This window comes from Pan troglodytes, chromosome 13 (assembly GCF_028858775.2).
Source record: "Pan troglodytes isolate AG18354 chromosome 13, NHGRI_mPanTro3-v2.0_pri, whole genome shotgun sequence".
Taxonomy (NCBI): Eukaryota; Metazoa; Chordata; class Mammalia; order Primates; family Hominidae; genus Pan; species Pan troglodytes.
Genome location: NC_072411.2, coordinates 73,057,298 through 73,078,560, shown reverse-complemented (window position 1 = coordinate 73,078,560; position 21,263 = coordinate 73,057,298). Strand labels below are relative to the sequence as shown.

Genomic DNA, 21,263 nt, shown 5'->3' with positions numbered 1-21,263 from the left:
TCTGGGGAGAGTATTTATAACTTCCTTCAGATTTTTTTTTTTTTATGATTGTAAAATGGTAAGAATCACTGCCCTGAAAAGTGAGTAGCCTAACAACACACAACAACAAAATAGCCTTTCTCCTAAATTGCACAGAGTCTAGCCATGTGCATGTGTAGGAGCTTTGCAGTTATACATGATAGCCAAACCTCTTGGTAGGACAAAAATTTCAAGTAACTCAAGTCATGTACTAACTTTGGTTTAAGATATGCCAAATTTTAGCTGTTTTGTAATTCAGTAAAAATCAAAGTACAGAATTTCTATATAGAAAGAAAACAAATTTAAATATCTTTTAAAAATTAGTTATGAGCCCATCCTATGGCCTACTAGTGGACCTTAAACCATACTTTAAGAATATGAATTTATGATACTGTTACATAATAGCAGTATCATAGGCAAACTTCCACCAGTGGCATAAACCTGTAGCCATATCCAGAAGCTTTTTGCTAACATTCCTACATCTTTTCTTTTCTAGATTAGTTGAGATATTATACATTTTAGTTTTCAAACCTCATTTTCTTTAGTATCACATTCCTCCTCCTCCCTCTCTCACTTCATCTACATTCACACTCCAGCATTTAATTCTCTAAATTTACTATAAGTAACTGCTACAGCTATCAACTATTGCTATATTCAGTGTAATAAAATCCAGTAGTTGTGTCACCCTAAGACTGGGTAGAGAGGTTTAATTTAAAATGTTAATTTTTTTGGCTCTTAAGATGTTGCGGGTGGAATACTAACTGAATTTCTTGTTTTTGTTTATTTCCTTTGAATACTCCTTTTTTAGAATTAGTTAATTTAATTAGCATCTAGCTAAAGGGAAATGGCATTTATACTAAATGTTGCTGAGGGACTGAAACCAAACAGATCACACCTGAGTTAGGAGCTTAATGAAATAACCTCAGAACACATAAGTAAATTAACAAACAAGGGCTTGAATATGATAGATAAGAGCTATTCTTTTAAAGTTGGGGTATGGGCCGGTTGTGGTGGCTCACACTTGTAATCCCAGCACTTTGGGAGGCTGAGGTTGGTGGATCGCTTGAAGCCAGGCATTCAAGACCAGCCTGGCCAACATGGCAAAACTCCGTCTCTACTAAAAATGCAAAACTTAGCTAGGCATGGTGGCGTGTGCCTGTAGTCGCAGCTACTCTGGAGGCTGAGGTAGGAGAATCACTTGAATTTGGGAGGTGGAGGTGCAGTGAGCTGAGATCGTGGCCACTGCACTCCAGCCTGGGCAACAGAGCGAGACCCTAATAAGCCTTGTTGTAGTTCTGCATATATTAAACTGATTATTTTTCAAAGTCAGGTAATAATATTTGAAATAATAAGATAACCATGAAGCACTTTCAAGACTTAAAGTCCTGTATCTATTTTTATTAAGATTTTGAAGTAGCTAGGCATGGTGGCGTACACCTGTACTCCCAGCTACTTGGAACCCTGAGGCAGGAGAGTCACCTGAGCCCAGGAGTTCAAATTCAACCTGGACACTAAAGCAAGACCCTATGTCTATATTTGGAGTATAAGAATTTAGTGCTTTTTTGGGGGTGAGGGAGATTGAGACAGGGTTTTGCTATGTTGCCCAGGCTGGTCTGGAATTCCTGGGCTCCAGTGATCCACCTGCCTCAGCCTCCCAGAGTGCTGGGATTACAGGCGTGAGCCACTGTACCTGGCCAGAATTTAGTACTTTGACTAAAGTTTTAGCATTTTTTTATCTTGCTTATTTACTCCCAACACACTGAAGCAGGGAAAGGAAAAATGTCTTTGTTTTTTTCCTCTTTTTAAAAACTGCCCAAACTGGACTGACTCCCTTTGCAGTGATTTCCCATTACTCTTAGAGTAAAACTGAAATTCTTTACTTTGCCTGCAAATCTATACATAGTATGTCTCCCCAGCTTGCTTCTCCTACTACTCACAACCCTTTTGACTACATCTGATTTACTCCCATTTTTTTCTCTTCTATTTATATGCCAAGACTATTTTCATCTTAGAGTTTTGAACTTTCTATAACTCACGTCTAGAATATACTCCCCAGAGTCCTCTCATGGTTGTCTTTTTGTTATTTAGATGAAGGTCACCTCTCTAACACCCAGTCCAAATTAACATAATGCAATTAGTCATTACCATACCATCCTTTTTTGCCTTCTTCATGACACTGTTACTTAAACTTATTTATTTCATCACGTGGTTTTTTTTATGCTTGCTTACTTCCACTATAGAGTGTATGCTCAAACTAATATGTAAGGAGAAATTGTTTTGTTTTTCACTGTATCCTTAGAATATAAATTCTAGAACATCACTTGATAAATGGTACTCATTAAAACATTGTAGAATTAGTTAACTGTTTCATCTAAAAGTATTAAATATATTCTGAAGAATATCTCAAAGGATTTTTGGCTCATACATTTTCATTAAAGCATTGTAGAATTAGTTAACTGTTTCATCTAAAAGTATTAAATATATTCTGAAGAATATCTCAAAGGATTTTTGGCTCATACATTTTGGGCTTAAAGTTGTCCACATTTTAGTATTTCCACTTGATTTTTATATTTTGCTAGTTGTTAATAAACTAAGTATTAATCTCAATATGTAGAATTAAAATTTCATTTTTGACAGGTTGACTTTGGCAGAATATCATGAACAGGAAGAAATTTTCAAACTTAGACTAGGACATCTCAAAAAGGTATGTGAAACATATGCTGCATTTTTAGTTCAATTTGCTACCAGAATTTGTGGGAAGTTGTGTTATAAGTCACTTATTTTAAAAGCCAAAATTTAAGAGAGTAAGATTTCAAATTAAAAATTTCAGATTAAAAAGAGATGCATTAAAGTTACTTTATTTTATTTATTAGTATTTTTATTTTTTGAAACAGCCTCATCACTCAGGCTGGAGTGCAGCGGCACAATCTAAGCTCAGTGCAACCTCCACCTCCCTGGTCAAGCAATTTTCGTGCTTCAGCCTCCTGAGTATCTGGGATTACAGGCATGCGCCACCACACCTGGCTAATTTTTGTATTTTTAGTAGAGTGAGGGTTTCGCCATGTTCACCAGGCTGGTCTCAAACTCCTGGCTTCGTGTGATCCACCCGCCTTGGCCTCCCAAGGTGCTGGGATTACAGGCATGAGCTGTCGCGCCCGGCCAAAATTACGTTTTTATGTTGAGTATATTAAAATAACATTCCTTTATCTTGTGTCAACTTAAAAATCTTGAGATGGTGATACACCATGTCCCTATAGTGGAGGAATGATTCTTGGACAGACTTTCAAGGTCTTTAGATTATTCTATTTAAGTACTACCTTTTGGTAAAAAATACTTCATTTTAAAGATGAAATCTAAAATTCCATATTGTTTATGTTCATTTCATAATAGCAATTGTAACTAAATAGCAAACTTATTTCTTTGGCTTATCTTTTAGTTTGTTGCATGTGTGATGTTTCGATTAGAAGATGTACATAGGAAAAAGCACTTAGTGATAGTATAAAGGGATAAAACTGAGAAAAAATGTTGCTATGTGTTGTCGTAAACTTTTAAATAATGTGTATCTTTCTACTTGTTCGTAAACTCTGAAATTGTAATCAGTTTATTGTTTTTACAGGTCTTAATTTTAGTTCAAATGATTTCAGAGAAGTAGTAATAATAGAGTAGGTTTTTTTCCCTCAAAATTAAGTTACTGACAGACATAAAATTCTTTTTCTTTGACCCAATTTTTTGTGCTTTCTGCTTGTCAGGTTCTTTAAATTTTTTAAATAGGCTGAATTATAGGTAAAATTGAAGGAGTGAACTAATTGGAGATAGTATCTGTGAAGTTGTCTCCATGGGATAGGGTGAGGTAGGATGGAGAAACCCATTCTGGTAGCAGCTACTATTACACTGCATACTAATTTGTTTTGGAAATGTTATTAATATGCTGGGGATTCCTACCATTTATAGGGAATAGAAAATTATTATATATAATTTGCATTAGTATCCTTTAATATGCTATATCTGTCTATGCCAACTGCCCAGAAAGCTTCAACCTAAACTACTTGAACAGTGAATTAAAAAATGATTTATTTTGGTTTTGTTATTTAAGTAGTTCTATTCTGTTCTATTGTAATTATTGACTACTTTTCCTGCGCTTTGAGACTTAGTTGACAACTTCAGTCTATTCTCTATAATAGATGGAGCTATATAACTATCATAATAGTTCTATAATAGTGATAGAACCATATAAAGGAACTATGGAAGCGAAAAGGGAATTTTTAGTACAGGATGAGTCATAAGTATCTGTGTGCCCACTTAAACTGTTTTGATAATGAGTTCGTAAGGGCCTATGCTTTATGTCTCATATAAAGATTTACCAGTTATTTTCTAACCAGCCTGTGGTGATAAAGGAATACCTATTTACTTAGTTATAGTGATTCCAAGGTGTACTTGAGAGTTTTACTGAAGGGTTATTATCTTCACGTGTAATACCAAATTTCAGATTACTCTTTCTAAATGATGACATTTTACATATGCACCTTATTTTATGAAAATCTGTTATAAAATCCGAAATTGTAGAGCAGTTAAATTAGGAATGGGCTATTTGTATTACAAAAAGTACACTTTGAAAAGGCTTCAAAGGAGGGTTTGTTTTTGTCTTTGGTTGGTTGGTTTTAAAGCTTTCCTGGTACTTTGAAAATACTGGTTTCTGTGAAAAACACTTTTATAAAGTAAGGTATACTTAGTGTCCAAATATTATATAGACATTTGTAAAATGTTGTAGAACACTAAACCTTTCTAACCTTCGTATTTTCCTCTTTCCCAGTGTTTGACTTCTATATTTTTCGTATTTACTTACTCTTTCCAATAATTATCCCTTCCATAATCTTTTTCCTGCTTTTTTTCCTAGCTTTTATGAAATTTACTGAGCAGTCTTAGATTTCTAACTTTATCTTCTTTTTAACTAATTTACAACATAACTTTTCTTTTCTTTGACCTTCATCATGGAATATTTTGGGGAAATGGATTAACAATAATGCTGAAACATACTCTCATGTCATGAATACCCATGTTTTCTTCTGAGAGACTATTTTGGGTGAGAAGAATGAGTGTATTATAAAGAAAGTGGCCAGTAGTACATACAGGGAACAAAATTAAGCAAGTAATGTCACCTTAGAGCATAAATAGCAGTTGCCTGCTTAGAACCGAGTATTAATTTTTGAGTTATACAGTTAAAAAATAATAAGCAATAAGTTACATGTATAAAAACAAGTTATTTGGCATTCTGAAGCACAGTTGGAAAATAGGTCATTCTGTTTTCTAAAAAAGATTAAACAGACTTTTAAAACACAGGACAGGCTTGAGTCAAAAGAAAAGATGTTATCACTTCTGTCTTATCAGCTCCCTATGCTCCTGGGTTTATTAAGCAGACATGAACCCCAACTTGTAAATATACAGCTTCTACCATAGGCTGGATCTGAATATTTGACGCCCCTTGTATCCTGCACAGGAAATATAACCAGTCAGTTTACAGTTTAGATTTGGAGCCTGGCATACTCTTGCATTAGCATGGGTGACTCTCTTGCCCTTTCTCCCTTCAATAAATTCTTAACATTAAGCAGAACTAATTATTAGACTAACTTTCTTAGCACTGAAGGACCAAAGTTCATTGAGGAAGCCCATGGCATATGGACATAGGAGAATAGAAAGACCTGTTTACTTTTTCTTGAAGTGGATAATTTATGACATGCTTTGTGTTTCATAATGATAATCACTATAATTGAAAAGCTAAACTAAAATATGAAAAAGTATATTTACCTTTGAATAAATCATGAAGTTTAGTTCATATTTTATGCTGTTCTTCAGGGTTAGAAAAATAATAAATCCAAAGATAGCCTTACTCTATTATCCAATGTGTGATAGAGTAAGGAATGAGAGTCAGGCAGAAACCTCCAAAAGTAAATACATGGCTAAAATAAATAGGTGTTTCTAGTTACTACCAAAAAGTAAATGTAAACTTACTTATGGACTTATTAGTTTTCTCTTCTGAGATTAGGAAAATCACAGCAGAGCGTCACTTTTTTTCCTCTCAACTGTATCAAGAATTCTTTTATCTAATATTTATTGTTATAGTTGTTCCCAAGTTTAAGCAGTCGTTGCTCACCCATTTATTAAGTGACTTATTGCCATACTCTGCCTGACACAGGCATAATTCAAATTCCCATTTTAACAGAATTACATAATATTACTTTTTATAGACTTTGAAGCTTTCACCATTTTTGAGTGAACATTAATTACACCTTTTTGAAAGCCCAGATCTATATATACTTCCTCTGGAGTAATACCACCAGTAAGTGACAAAGCCAAAACTTGAACCATTCCCACTCCTATTTCAATGACTGTACCCATGTAGTTAATTCCTAGAATTATTTTGTTGTAGATTAATAGTAAGTTGATTCTTTGTATTCAGAAAAATTAATTCATTTGTGGCTTTCCTTGCATCTCTATTAAGTACTGGACTGTTTGCTTTTCCTGAAGTTTTCTTTTGGTGTGTGGTGGGATGAACGTGCTATTTCATTTTCATTACAGATAAAGGAGAACAGTTTTCAGTTAATTATTTTTCATACACATTCTTTTTCATTCTCTTTCACATACTTTCTTGCTTGGGCATTATGTTAGTGACTGTTGAATCAACTACAATATTTCTGTATTATTAACTAATATATTGATTTTCACTCGATTTATTTTTAAAGGTCAACAAAGACCTTTTTAAAAAGCACATTTTTAAATAAAAACTCAAATAATTTAAAAATATATCTTAAGGAATTCTTAGAATAGAACTATATAGTAAAATGTGTGGAGACTATACAAATTATTCCTGAAACTATTTCAAAAGGAACAAGTAACTTTTTTGGTTATCATTAATTATATACAAACTTCTCCAGTTATTACTTAATAAAAGCTTGTAGTTGCAAAGAGATTAATTTCCTATCTTTAAAAAGTTGTTAATTTGAGGCAAAGCTTCTAAATGATCCTATTTTATCTACCTGTGCCCATGTGGAATCGTGGGTTCAAGGAAACCAACCAAAAACCAGTTTGCTCTTATAGTTGATATGGTTTTGATACCTGTCTCTGATAAGTTCTAATTATGGGAAAACAGTTTATCTTTGTGATTCAGAAGCTCTGCTAGGTTGATTATATAGTCAGATCTTTATTCTGGAGTTGAAGAAGATGGTGTGGATTTGCTTTCAAGGATTGTCACTAAATTAACACATAAAACTAAAAATACAATCCCTGCAAAATCAACTTCCTTGAAATGTCTATATTTTTAAAAAGATACAAGTTATTAGTCATAATACCCCAAACTGATGAGTAAATGAGAATTTTGAAAGTTATTAGGTCCAGTAACTATGTCTTGAGACTGCTGTTACTCAAATTTGTGATATGAACAGCATGTGGGTATGTTACTCTTTATTTTCTTGTCTTCAGATTTTTTTGTCTTCTTGATTTTAAATATTTGATTAGTTGGAGAGAATGTGTTTAGAAAGTGTGACATCTCAGTATGGAATATTAAATAGTGTAGTAGGGATTGGCTTTAATGTGTGTGTTTTGGTGTGTGTGTGTGTGTGTGTATGTGTGAGTGCATTTGACTTATGAGCCCTGAATATAAGTGCCAGAAGTTTTATTTGAAAAACATAACCAATTTGTAATTGAAACAGGATTAGTCAAGAATCATCAGCACCAACACAAATGTATCTTTGCAGACCGAAGGAACAGCTAAACAATTTACAGTCATCTCAATCTCTACTAAAACAAAAATCACATCCAACATGCCACCTGACACCATTTCTTTCTCTCTCTCTCCTTTGCTCCTTGCGATGTGGCATTCATCTCTCCTTGTGCCTCCGTTCTGAAGAGATAACAGTATAGCAACAACTCTGCCACTGAAATCCTGTTCTCTGACCGATATTGGCACCTGCAAAGAGAAACAACCAGTAACAGGCAGCAGCAGCATCAGTATTAATCTTCCATGATGAAATCTTTACAGGTCAAGAACAAGTACACAGCTCTTTTCTCACTCCTTCACAGTGGACCATGCAACTAGTTGAAATGGAAGACAATGGATTGTCTACAAGCCTTTTGAACAGTGGAGAATGCAGGGCGTTGGCTTTAGGTGAATTGACCCCCAAATATTCTTGAAGTTTGATGTCCCCTTTGGTCTTTTTTTCTAGAACACCATTGTCATCTGACTTATCAAACCCTTAGTATGACCACAAAGAATAAGTTTGCATATGTGACATTTTTTGTCACTTTAGGTTTGAATGAAAATATGAAAATAATGAGCATTATAATGCTAGAGGGCTTAATCTTTAAACCTGTTGTTCATCTTTATATTTATAGCCATGACTGGAAGAAATCTTCTAGGAATTCTCTCAGTTAAAGCCAACTACATTGTACATGATGTTTCTGTAGAACCTGACACAAGATGCTGCTTGTGTAGGCAGTAGTTTTCAGTGGAATTCTGGGAAAAGTACACTATACTGGAAAAAGTCGTGATTAAGCCCATGAAGAATGTTAAAAGATTCCTGATTTCTTGGAGGGGGGTGTGTGTGTGTGTATGTGCAAGAAAGGTGCCAAGGAGAGTGCTGGAATTCTAACTTTACAATTTGTGCTTACTACTATTTTCCATTTAAAAATGAGTAGTTGTCCCAAAAAGATGACTGTGGTGAGAGAACATGGAACTAGCTGTAGATGGGAAAACTCAGTGTTTACGTTCTTATCTCTTACTCACGTATGGACCTGCAAACTATCCTCGCTCTATTTTTCCATATTTATAATCACACAACCTTAATTTGGTAGTAGATAATGTTCAGCTACCAAAATGAAAATGTAGAGGTAAAAGGTGTTTTACTTCCCCAGTGTGTGTGTGTGTGTGTGTGTGTGTGTGTGTGTGTGTGTGTGTGTTTTCGCCCAGGCTGGAGTGTGGTGGCATGATCCCGGCTCACTGCAGCCTCCGCTTCCCAGGTTCAATCGATTCTCCTGCCTCAGCCTCCTGAGTAGCTGGGATTACAGGCATGTGCCACCATGCCTGGCTAATTTATATATATATTTTTTAGTAGAAACGGGGTTTCACCATGTTGGTCAGGCTGGTGTCGAACTCCTGACCTTGTGATCCACCCACCTCAGCCTCCCAAAGTGCTGGGATTACAGGCGTGAGCCACCGTGCCTGATCCACAGTGTTTAATATTAATCCTGTTGTTATACAGGCAATGGAATTTAAAACATTTTGGGAAGAATCTTAGAAGTCATGTTAGCCATCAGCAGGGTTTGTAACTAATTCAGATTTGTAAATTCAGTTCAGAGATAACTTTCACAAAAAAGAGAAAACAGTTGCTTGGCTACCAGCCCTTCCCAATCATAACTGTAAATCCATGCCATATGCATAATGAGCATGTAGAAGACTAGGTTTAAAAGGAAGCAGAGGCCAGGCATGGTGACTCATGCCTGTAATCCCAGCACTTTGGGAGGCAGAGGCCAGAGGATTGCTTCAGCCCAGGAGTTGGAAATCTTGTCTCTACCAAAAAAAAAAAAAAAGTCGGGGGGGAAAGCAGGAAAGAAAACTGGGAGAAGGACTGCAGTACACTACACGAAGGCATTGCACCTGTGTGTGATCAGGCTTGGTGTCAGCCCCTTGGTTAGTGTTGAATGTTAATTTCACTCCTATAATACAGCAGCTGTAAATATTTTTAAGACAAGTGTGCCAGATATTTAAATTTTGCCAATCAGTTGAATTCTTAAACATTTATTTGATGCTGGGGAGGTAGTTTTTGTTTTGTTTTGTTATAATAAAGTAGAGGAACTGACAGAATTAAAACCTGCCTGTTTTAACAGTCATTCCAAGTTACGGGTATTAATGCATGTATTTATGCATTTGAAGGGAGAGTAAACCATTACCCCTCCACACACCCCCAGAAAAACAGGAAATGAAGTGTGTAGAGAGCAAAACATTGAGTAAAGGTACTAAGTTAATTATCTAAGCTAGTTGAACACACCTGAGGTGATACAGTATGCTCTCATCAGTAATAAGCCACTTTAGTAATTGGGGATAGGGGTGGAGGGAACATTTATATAATTAGGAAAGAAAGCCCCCAATATTTAATGATTTTTATCTTTTCTCCTTCTCCTACCCTTCTCCCCAATCTACACAATTATTCTCAAGCAAAAATATGATTATGGTGCAATAGTTTCAAAAGTCAGACCTGCTTTGTCTAGGTGGTTATTTTGGTTGGTTGGTTGGTTGGTTGGCTGGCTTTTATTTTGGTTGGTTCATATCTCACACATTCATATTTAGGATATGGGAAAGCATATAATATGGTGACATAATAAGGATAAATTCGAAATAAATTAGTAATTTTCTCCTTAATTGTTTTTTTGCACTGCCATTCCTTTTAATTAGCTTTTTTTTTCTTTTTTTCTTTTTTTTTTTAGACAGTCTCGCTGTGTCACCAAGGCTGGAGTGCAGTGGCGCAATCTGGGCCCACTGCAACCTCCGACTCCTGGGTTCAAGCGATTCACCTGCCTCAGCCTCTCAAGTAGCTGGGACTACAGGCTCCTGCCACCATGCCCGGCTAATTTATATATTTTTAGTAGAGACGGGGTTTCATTATGTTGGCCAGGCTGGTCTCAAACTCCTGACCTCATGATCCGCCCACCTCAGCCTCCTGAAGTGCTGGGTTTATAGGCATGAGCCACCGCACCTGGCCCTTAATTAGATTTTAATAGTGCCTTTTGTTGATTTCACCTTTCCCTTTCTTGATGGTAAACTTTCAGAATGGCATTATAAATCGTTTGTGAAATTAAAATTTAATTTTTTTAGGACTTAGAGATGTTAACTTTTAAGGGATTGATATTATTCACATTACTAAAGTGAATTTGGTGTTAATTTTTTTTTTTTTTTTTCTGAGACGGAGTCTTACTCTGTCACCCAGGCTGGCTAGAGTGCAGTAGTGTGATCTTGGCTCGCTGCAACCTCAGTTTCCTGGGTTCAAGTGATTCTCGTGCCTCATCCTCCCGAGTAGCTGGGGTTATAGGCGAGCACCACCACGTCTGGCTTATCTTTGTATTTTTAGTAGATAAAGGATTTTGCCATGTTGGCCAGGCTGGTCTCGAACTCCTGACCTCAGGTGATCCACCGGCCTTGGCTTCCCAAAGTGCTGGGATTATAAGTGTGAGCCACCTCACCTGGCTGGTGTTAAAACCTCATTCTGAACCGGTTTTCTTAATCAAGTAGTGTTGTTATGGTGAATAGACTGTTCCAAGCTATATTCTTCTACCAACTCCCATAGGTTATAGGCACGCTGAGAATAATACATCAAAATACTTCCTGTTTTATCTTGGCTTTATGCGAGGCAGTTCTTAGAAATTGAGTTTTTTGATAGAGAGAATATGTAACATATATTCAGGATTTGCTAAATAACTTTAAACTAGCAAGTTTAATTTTTTCAGGAAATGTATTGGTTTTACATATAAAAATGTATTTTATGACTTTTTAAGCCTTATAGTTTTAATGCCTACCATATTTCACCTTTTAATAATTGCCTTTTGAAAAAAATGCCATTATGAGAAATGCTCCAAAATACTCCAGATTCACCTACCATTTTCTTTTCTTTTTAAAAAACATCTCCTTCACATGGGAACCACCTATCATTTTTAAGCTGGAATTTTACAGAAATTCTACATTGCTACAGCCTACATTTGGCTTATAGACTTGAGCCAAAGGAATATTATGTTACCATAAGAGACTTTGATTACAAATAGAAAGCATTTCTATGCTGAAGATCTGGTGAGGGACAAAGTCTCTTAGTGAAGTTGCTGTGGGAGTTATCCATACACATTTTTTTTTTTAATTTTAACTGTTAGAAGGTAGTGTTTTTTGCAAGTTACTTAAACAATGAGACAGTGTTGAGATCTGTTGTATACCTGTCTGACTTGGCTTTTTATGTGAGTATTAGATTTTATTTTAAAATACTGTTAAAATAGCTATAGTGTGTATTGTTAAATTTTCCATTGTAGTTTTTGTTTGAACAGAAAAGAGCCATGTCCTTTTATTGTGTATTTAATTGCCAAACTTACCTCTCTCTTTAATACAGTCTGTTCTTACTTATGTCTCTTCTTCATTGTAATAGCCTACAGAGACCAGTTCATTTCTGGAGATGCTATTTGTCTCTTTGTTTCTTCTAGATTTTCTCTGCTTTCATTAACTGCTCAGCTAGTGTATGAATTCAGGACTGAAACTTGGTGTTCTTACTAAGCACAACTTAGCTGATTGGATTGTCTCCTTTCAGTCTACTCGTCTGGCCTAGTTTTGCTATGAGTTTGAGGATTCTATTCTGTGATGAATTCAGATCAATTGTGAGCCTAGTTAATCCTGTCTTCTCCTGAACCCTTGGAAAAAGATTATTTCTGAGGATGGCCCACAGGTTAATGTCAGTCTCAGGCAAGGAGAATGTAGCCTACTGGGTAGATCTTTGGAAATGATCTGTAGCAAAGATAAGTTGTTCAAACTATTGTACCCTGGGCCAAACCAAAACTGGGCCTTGCCCCATTCTCTGAGGACAAGGTGGTAGACAGTATTGCCCTAGCATTTATCTACAAGTATGTGTGTTGGCCATAACAAAATATCAGACTGGGCACCTAAACAACAGAAATTTATTCTAGAAGTCCATGACAAGATCAGGCAGAGTTTAGTTTTGGGTAAGGGCTCTCTTGCTGGCTTGCAGATAGCCACCCTCTCACTTTATCCTAACATGGCCTTTTCTCTGTGCTCCTTGGAGGGAGGGGTGGGGGAACCTTTCTTCTCATAAGGCCACTAATCCCATCATGAAGGCTCCATAACCTAATCCAACCCTAAGTACCTCCCAAAGGCCTCATCTTCAAATGCAGCCATATTAGGGAATAAGGGCTTCAATATATGAATTTTGAGGGAACACAGACATTCAGCCCATCACAATATATGTACTTTTTCTTAGTGGAATTTTTAGCGTAGCAGAGTTACCTTTCCCCCAGAAGTGTGTCAGTTTGCTTGAAGTCCAAGATACTGTGAAATACTAACTTACAAGATGAAAGACAAATATATTTCACTGAGTATGGTGGGTTTATATCTATCTATTTAAGACATAGTTTCTTCCCTTGACATTTCCTTCTAAATACCCAGAATCCATCTTTTTTTCTCTAGTGCTACTGACATTTTGTTTTTCTTCCAGTAAACTTAACAATCCAAATGGAATGAAACTTGCTTGTGCTTTTATTTTGTAAGATTTTTATGGGACATATTTGTCATGTTTTTAGAGGCAAAATAAAAAAAGCTTGCTTTAATTTGCTGATACATATTTTACTTTCTTTAACAAGTATTTATTTTGTAATATTGATTACTACCATTGTATAGACATCTGAAGATTATAAAACAAATGTAATTATGTTCATCAACAACCTATTTGAATCTTATATATTTATGACTCAGTAAAAATTAGCTTTTATAAATTCACTATTGAAATAGTCTCCCCATGCCACAATTTCAAATAAAAGTTAAAACAAGTATTTATTCTAATAGGCTTTTCACAATTTTATCAGATTATTTAAACTTGCACCAGCCTACCAAATGTTGAGTAGCTTCCTACACATGTGACAGTCAAATTAAGTTTTTAAGCAGCAAACATTAGTAACACGAAGGGAAAGAGTCATTGCTTTCTAGATTCTAGTCTAGATTAGAATTGAATCTAGATTCTACATTTCTAGTGTAAATTAATTTAAATTCTTTCATACTCCTGGGTAAACCTGTATGGCAAGTTTCTTATCTGTTTTACATGGCTAACTATGATAACTAAGCTATGTTTTGAGTTTTTTGTCTCAAAGCTTTAAAATTTACTTCCTGTTTTTATGAAACTTTGATTATTCAGTCTCCTAGGATATCACTTTACTTTTTAAAATTAAAATTAAAAATATATGTGACCAAAGCTGTTAATGAGGAAATTTCAGTTAAATTAAGAGAATCTATGTAGTATACCTATTGTAGAAAATCTCCCAATACTTGTAGAAAGATTTATCTTCATTTGAATTTATTTTGAAATTTTCTATTTGCCATGTAATATCAAATCTGCATTAAATATCTCTGCAACAAGTCGTGGTTGAATTTCATTTTAAAATAATAACCTTAGGAGTAATGTGAAGTACAAACAACATAATCTTTAGAGATATAATTTGTTTTTTCTCATAATGCTTAAAATATTCCTCTGAATTTCTGTCTTAGGTACTGGTGTGATAAGCTTTATGCCTCTGTTTTCTGTCTTTGAATGAAATGATAATATTTATATTTTCAAAGTAAATTTCAGAGTTATATTTTGAGGTAAATAATTTTTATATCAAAAGATAAATTACTAAAAAGAAGCAAAGGAGCTGATGAAATATTTAAATGCATTATTCAGAAAAAACTTCTGTTCCACGTGGTCTAGATTTATAATTCTAGTGGGTACACATTAGGCCAAGGTGATCTGTATTTCTTTACTTCAAAATTACGTACTAAAAATATTCTAAGCCAGGCATGGTGGCTCACACCTATAATCCCAACACTTTGAGAGGCTGAAGCAGGAGGATCCGTTGAGCTCGGGAGTTCAGGACTAACCTGGGCAACACAGTGAGACCCCATCTCTACAAAAAAATAGCCAGGTGTGGTGGCGCATGCCTGTAGTCCTAGTTACTGGGAAGGCTGAGGCAGGAGGATTGCTTGAGCTTGCGGGGTCGAGGCTGCAGTGAACTGTGATCATGCCACTGCGCTCCAGCCTGAGTGACAGAGTGAAAAAAGAAATTGGGCTAGAAACTTTCACTGAAACCTGGCACAGGCTTATCCCTTTTTTTTATTGACGGCGGGTGGCGGTGGGCTGGAGAGTGGGGATGGAGTTTCCCTCTTGTTGCCCAGGCTGAAGTGCAGTGGCACGATCTCAGCTCGCTGCAACTTCCACTTCCCAGGTTCAGGTAATTCTCCTGCCTCAGCCTCCCAAGTAGCTGGGATTACAGGCATGCGCCACCATGCCTGGCTAATTTTGTATTTTTAGTAGAGACGGGGTTTCTCCATGTTGGTCAGGCTGGTCTCGAACTCCCGACCTCAGGTGATCCGCCCGCCACAGCCTCCCAAAGTCCAAAGTGCTGGGATTACAGGTGTGAGCCACTGCACCCAGCCCTAGTCTTATCCATTTTTTAAGTAGTATTCAAATTTGTATTGACAAAAAAGGGGTGTGGGTGTGGGTGTGTGTGTGTATGTGTGTGTGTGTATGTGTGTGTGTGTATGAATGAATGACATGAATGACATGAGTGATATGTGTACTTGTTTTGGTGGCTAGTCTAAAAGTTGTATATTTTAAGACAAAAATGTATTTATCAAAATATTTATATTGATTATTACATTTCTTTAAGATTTATTTACATCTGGTCTGATACCTTAGAGTCTACTACAGCAATCTATAAATTTTTTGTTGTAATGTATCTTTAGGATTGCAAGTGAGTGGTCAGTTTGTGTGTGTGTGTGTGTGTGTGTGTGTGTGTGTGTGTGTGTGTGTGTGTGTGTGTGTTTGTACTCCAAATGCTGTAAGGCGTAGGAAGAATCATTCTGCTTTTTTCTTTCTTCCTCTTTTAACTATTATAAAATATTTTCATTTTATTTGTTTTCTACTAGTAAATTATTCCTTCTTAAATTAAAATTTGCATGGACTAGAAATAGCTCATTTTATGTTATGTCAGTTTTCAACTACCTTTCAGTATATACATTATAAAAATAGATTTCTTGTAGTACAGAATAAAACCCAGCATCTCATTAGGTATAGATTTTCACGTGGAGGATGGTTTCTTGAAATAGGTTTTTGCCTTATCTCTTTCCATCTTTTGGGCATTGAAAAGAGCACTTTGGTCTTTTAACTCAGTGGTACTTTATAATATACTATTCTTCCCATCACTGTAAAACATTGATGCATGGGTAAAAATATCTTTTTTATATCGCAAATAAATTGAGCTTGTTATAGTCCCCTCTCTTCATTTTCAGGAAGAGGCAGAAATCCAGGCAGAACTTGAACGTTTGGAAAGAGTCAGAAATCTTCACATACGTGAGCTGAAAAGAATAAACAATGAAGATAATTCACAGTAAGTCATTATTTGCATTTCACAGTTTCATATTATTAAAATTACCCCCACCCCCCATAGAGCATAAACACAATATTTCCTTCTTGGGTTGTCTCATCGTACTTAGAAAAGATCCAAAGTCCTTCCCATGGCTTGGAAGGCCTTTTATGATCTGGTCCCTGGCCACCTCACTGTCCTCACTTCTCTTAAACATGTCAAGAGCATTCCCTTCTCAGTGGGCTTTTGTGCTTACCATTTCCTCTGCCTGGATGTTCCTCCTCTAAACACCTAATTGGCTTAATTACTTATCTCACTCCAAATGTTCTTTAGAAAGGCCATTCTTAGATCATCCTATTTAAAATAGTAGTCCCTAGCCAGGCCCAGTGGTGCTCACCTATAGTTCCAGCTACTCAAGAGGCTCAGGTAGGAGGATTGCTTTGGCCAGGAGTTCAAAACCAGCCTTGTCAACATAGTGAGACCCCCATTTCTTTAAAAAAAAAAAAAAAAGTCTCTGCTTCTTCATTTCCTCTTTTAATATCGTTACCTTGCTTTATATTTTCTGGATGTTGATCACTATCTGGAATTATAAATTTATTTTTTAGTTATTATTTGTCTCCTCCCTCTAGAAGGTAAGCTTCATGAGTGCAAGGACTTGGTTTTGTTCTTTCTGTATCCGTAAAGCCTAGACCAGTGCCTGACATATGGCAGGCACTTAATAAATATTTGAATACCAAAGTTAATGTTATAGTAGTGAAGGAGAAATTATTTCAACCAAAAGTATTTCAGTAAGCCATGTATCCCACATTATGCAAGAATTGGGAGAGAAATGGAAAAGTACAGCTTACAGTCTGTGTTCTTAATCAGTTGTCAGAATGAGTGCCATAGATAGTATATGTTGAAGCAATTGAAAGAAAAAATATCTGTGGGCTTGTGGGAGCTTCATGAAAAAGATAGAAATTGAGCAAGACATAGAAGTAGAAATTAAGCAAGGTACTACTTGGATTTAGTTGATGTACAAGAGAGGAAAGGTTTCTGTTTACACTTCATCTTTGACTGGTCATGTAGTTTAAAGCTTCATGAGTTAATATAAGTATCAGAATAGGAAGTGGCCAATTTCTGTGTGAAATATGAAAATCTTGCTTAGAAAGGCCTTCTTGTGATGTCTATGTATGTATAATTCATAAATACACAGATCATTCCATTGTGTGAAGAGAAAGAAATAGTTATGGAATAACCTAAATTATGTCAGATTAAAATTCTAATGAAAGCCAGGTGTGCTGGCTTATGCCTGTAATCCTTGCACTTTGGGAGGCCAGTGCAAGGGAATTGATTGAGCCCAGGAGTCAAAAACGAGCCTCAGCAAGGTGGAAAAACCCTGTCTCTACAAAAAATACAAAACTTAGCAGGGAATGGTGGCATGCACCTGTAGTCGCAGCTACTTGGGGAACTGAGGAGGGAGGATCGCCTGAGCCTGCAGTGAGCCTAGATCGCAGTCCAGCCTGATTGACAAAGTGAGACTTTGTCTCCAAAAAAAAAAGTGAGGGGCCAGGTGTGGTGGCTCATGCCTGTAATCCCAGCACTTTGGGAGGCTGAGGTGGGCGGATCACTTGAGGTTAGGAGTTCGAGACCAACCTGGCCAACATGGTGAAACCCCATCTCTACTAAAAATAAAAACACTAGCCCAGCATTGTGGTGGGCGCCTGTAATCCCAGCTACTTGGGAGGCTGAGGCAGGAGAATCACTTGAACCCGGGAGGCGGAGGTTGCGCCACTGCACTCCAGCCTGGGCAACAGAGCAAGACTGTCTTAAAAAAAAGTGAGACTCTGTCTCCAAAAAAAAAATCTAATAGAGCATATGGTACAAAACTAATTTAAGACTAACTGTTCCGAAAATTACGTTTCAGATTTTGTGGATCTGACTTACATTGATGAAAATAAAATCAACTGTTACAGCTTTACAGTGTGGCTTGAAACTAAGCAGAAATTTCTTATATCTACAAGTTTCTCAAGAAAAAGCTTAAATTACTAAATCTAGAGTCAATTGATCTTGAAAAAAATAATAAAATACAATGTATTTTGGCCAGGCGTTGTGGCTCACACCTGAAATCGCAGTACTTTGGGAGGCCGAGGCAGGCGGATCACAAGGCCAGGAGTTTGAGACCAGCCTGGCCAATATGGTGAAACCAGCCTGGCCAATATGGTGAAACCCCGTCTTTATTAAAAATACAAAAATTAGCTGGGCGTGGTGGCACGTGCCTGTAGTCTTAGCTAATCGGGAGACTGAGGCAGAAGAATTGCTTTAACCTGGTAGGCAGAGGCTGCAGTGAGCCAAGATCGTGCCACTGCACTCCAGCCAGAGCGAGACTCTGTCTCCAAAAAATAAAAAAAAATAAAAAAATAAAAATACAGTGTATTAGCATTGCAAAGCTGACTTTTTTTTTGAAAGTGTACATTTTGGAACCACATTTTTCTGCTAAGTCCTGCCTTTTATTAGCTGTTAAGCAAGTTACTTAACTTTTCTGTGCATCAGTACCTTCATTTATAAAACAGACATAGTTATAGGACCTACCTGATAGGGTGGGTTGAAAACTAAATGAGTTAATACAGGTAAGAGCATAAAACGCACAAGTTGAACATCCTAATGTTGGAAATCTGAAATGTAAACTGCTCTAAAATCTGAAAATTTTTGAGCACTGACATGACATTCAAAGGTCTTGCACAAAGGAAATGCTCATTGGAGCATTTCAGATTTTGGATTTTCAGATTAGGGATGCTCAGTCGGCAATATTCTAAAAAAAAAAAAAAAAAAAAAAAAACTCCCAAATCGGAAACACTTCTGGTTCCAGGTATTTCAATAAGGGATACTCAGCCTATATATGGCAAGTACGGTAAATTTTAAGTAGTACTAGTAGTAGTATTACCTATGAGTGATTTTTTTTTAATTTTAAAAAATATTTTTAAAATTGGTGGTTAATTTATTTTACAAAAGTCCGAAGACAGTAAAATTTAATGATGAAGGCCAGTTTATAATTATGTTTAATCATATGTCAATACTGTAAAAGCTTGATTATAACTCCCAATATAAAAGTCTGTTTTTTCCAGAGAAGTGATTCTTGCTGAGTACATAAAGGATTTTATGAAGCTCTTGGCAATGCAGTAATTATTAGGTCTTTGTGAGAGTGCTATAATTGGTCATTGCTCCTGAATATTGAGCTATAAAAGTTTTGTGAGCGCCAAAGCCTTAAGATGGGTGGTAGTCATGCAGATAGACTGGTAGAGAATGAAAAGAAATATTGAATGAAATTTGAAATTAGCAGTGGAGTAACTGAGAAATAAATAGCTAGGAATAGAATAAGAGAGTAGAACTTCAGTGTAGAAGGAATTTTTGTGTGTGTGTTTTAATATGTCTGTTTTTTGCCCCCACCTCTAAGGTTCAAAGATCACCCAACATTAAATGAAAGATATTTATTACTTCATCTGCTTGGTAGAGGTGGCTTTAGTGAAGTATATAAGGTAATGTATGTTTTATTCTGTTTTTTTACACTAATGTAGCAAGGATATAGGAGTATGTGGTTAAGAAGTACTTACGTTGTCTGGGCATGGTGGCTCACACATGTAACCCCAGGGCTTTGGGAGATGGGAGGGTGCCTGAGGCCAGGAGTTTGAGACCAACCTGGGCAACATAGTGAGACCTTGTCTCTACTTAAAAAAAAGTCAGCCAGGTGTGGTGGCGCACACATGTAGCCCCAGCTACTCAGGAGGCTGAGGTGGGATTATTGCAGAGTCCAGGAATTCATGGTTGCAATAAGCTATGATTGCACCACTGCACTCTAGTCTGGGTGACAGAGCAAGACCCTGTCTCAAAAACAAAAAAAAGAAGTACTTGTCTTTTGTTTATTGATTATATGTCCTCATTATAAAAAAGGGTTTGTTGTGGCTTCTGTTGTCTTATTTCCAGAATCCAAAGACTGTCCTTGCCACCTGCACAGTCCCTGTGATATTTGATACCTAGTCACCATTAACCAGTCCAATACAAAGAGTAACAGCTATTTAAATCAAGATAGGCAGGTAGCCATTTAATACAGTACACTTATAGAAAGATTGTACCCCTTAATTTAAAAATGTCTGAAGTATTAACATGTCCTGAATTTATCCAAATTTCTACCTATGTCAAGTCCGTTTCTCAAATGCATATGTGTAAATGTAGCATTTTTACTCCCCATGTTCACTATTTTATGCCTTTCTTTTTTTTTTTTTTGTACTTTATGTTGTATCTTTTAGCCTAACCTTTAAATATTGGATTCCTAAGGTCTCTTTTATCATTCTGTATTCTCCCTTAAGAAGGTTTTTTTCCTCTCTCATTCACTGGGTTATCTATTTGGTGTCACCCCCAGGTAATATCTAGCTCACACTTTCTTTCTGAGTTCAGTACCTCAAAGTATGTTTGTATACATGACTTACCTCATGTGGGTGCTTCATAGGTACTGGAAACTCACATTTGAAATAGAAGTTATCTTCCTCTCCTCTAAAATGTCTTTTAACACTGCTTCTGACTTCCCTGACCTCAGTATATAACATTGCCATTCATCTGCCTGGTCCCTCAAGTGAAAAAACACAAAAACCATCGTATGTTCTTCCTTTCCCTTTGTTCCCCTCCCCTCACATATTATAAGCCCCTAGTTCCTGCTATTATTAATGTCATTAAGTTCTCCTAAATTCAGCCATGACCCTTCCCTTCTGTCTCTTAGCTCAAGGCTTCTTCCGGAACCTCATAGCTGATAGTCTTCTTTTGGGCATTGCTTTTCTCAAGTCATTTTGTACACTGCAACTAGAGTGAACTTTTTATAAAAGGCAACCTGATCATCTGTCCTACTTGAAAGCCCCAGTAGCTTCCCATTTGCTCTTGGGATGAAGTCCTAGTGAAGGGTTATATGCTCATCTTTAGTTCCTCTAAACAGCTTCCCTGACCCTCTGCATCTTCTCTGATAGATTTGGTGTGCCTTTTTATAAGCTCCTTTGTGCTTCATTACGTACTGGCATAGTTGGTTAAAAGCTTTGGTTCTGAAGCCAGACAGCTAGGTTTAAATCCTGACTGCT

General features: G+C 36.4%; 1 protein-coding gene across 9 annotated transcripts in view; it reads left to right on the top strand.

Annotated features, from left to right (window-relative positions):
• Positions 1 to 21,263, top strand: part of TLK1 (tousled like kinase 1) — a 170,513-nt gene that overhangs the window by 130,395 nt on the left and 18,855 nt on the right. For all 9 annotated transcript variants that reach the window (XM_001141231.8, XM_063790559.1, XM_016950016.4 and 6 more), the window contains 3 exons: positions 2,656 to 2,722; positions 16,091 to 16,188; positions 19,598 to 19,679. In XM_001141231.8, the coding sequence (XP_001141231.2) occupies positions 2,656 to 2,722; positions 16,091 to 16,188; positions 19,598 to 19,679 (247 nt within the window). The remainder of the gene's footprint in view (positions 1 to 2,655; positions 2,723 to 16,090; positions 16,189 to 19,597; positions 19,680 to 21,263) is intronic.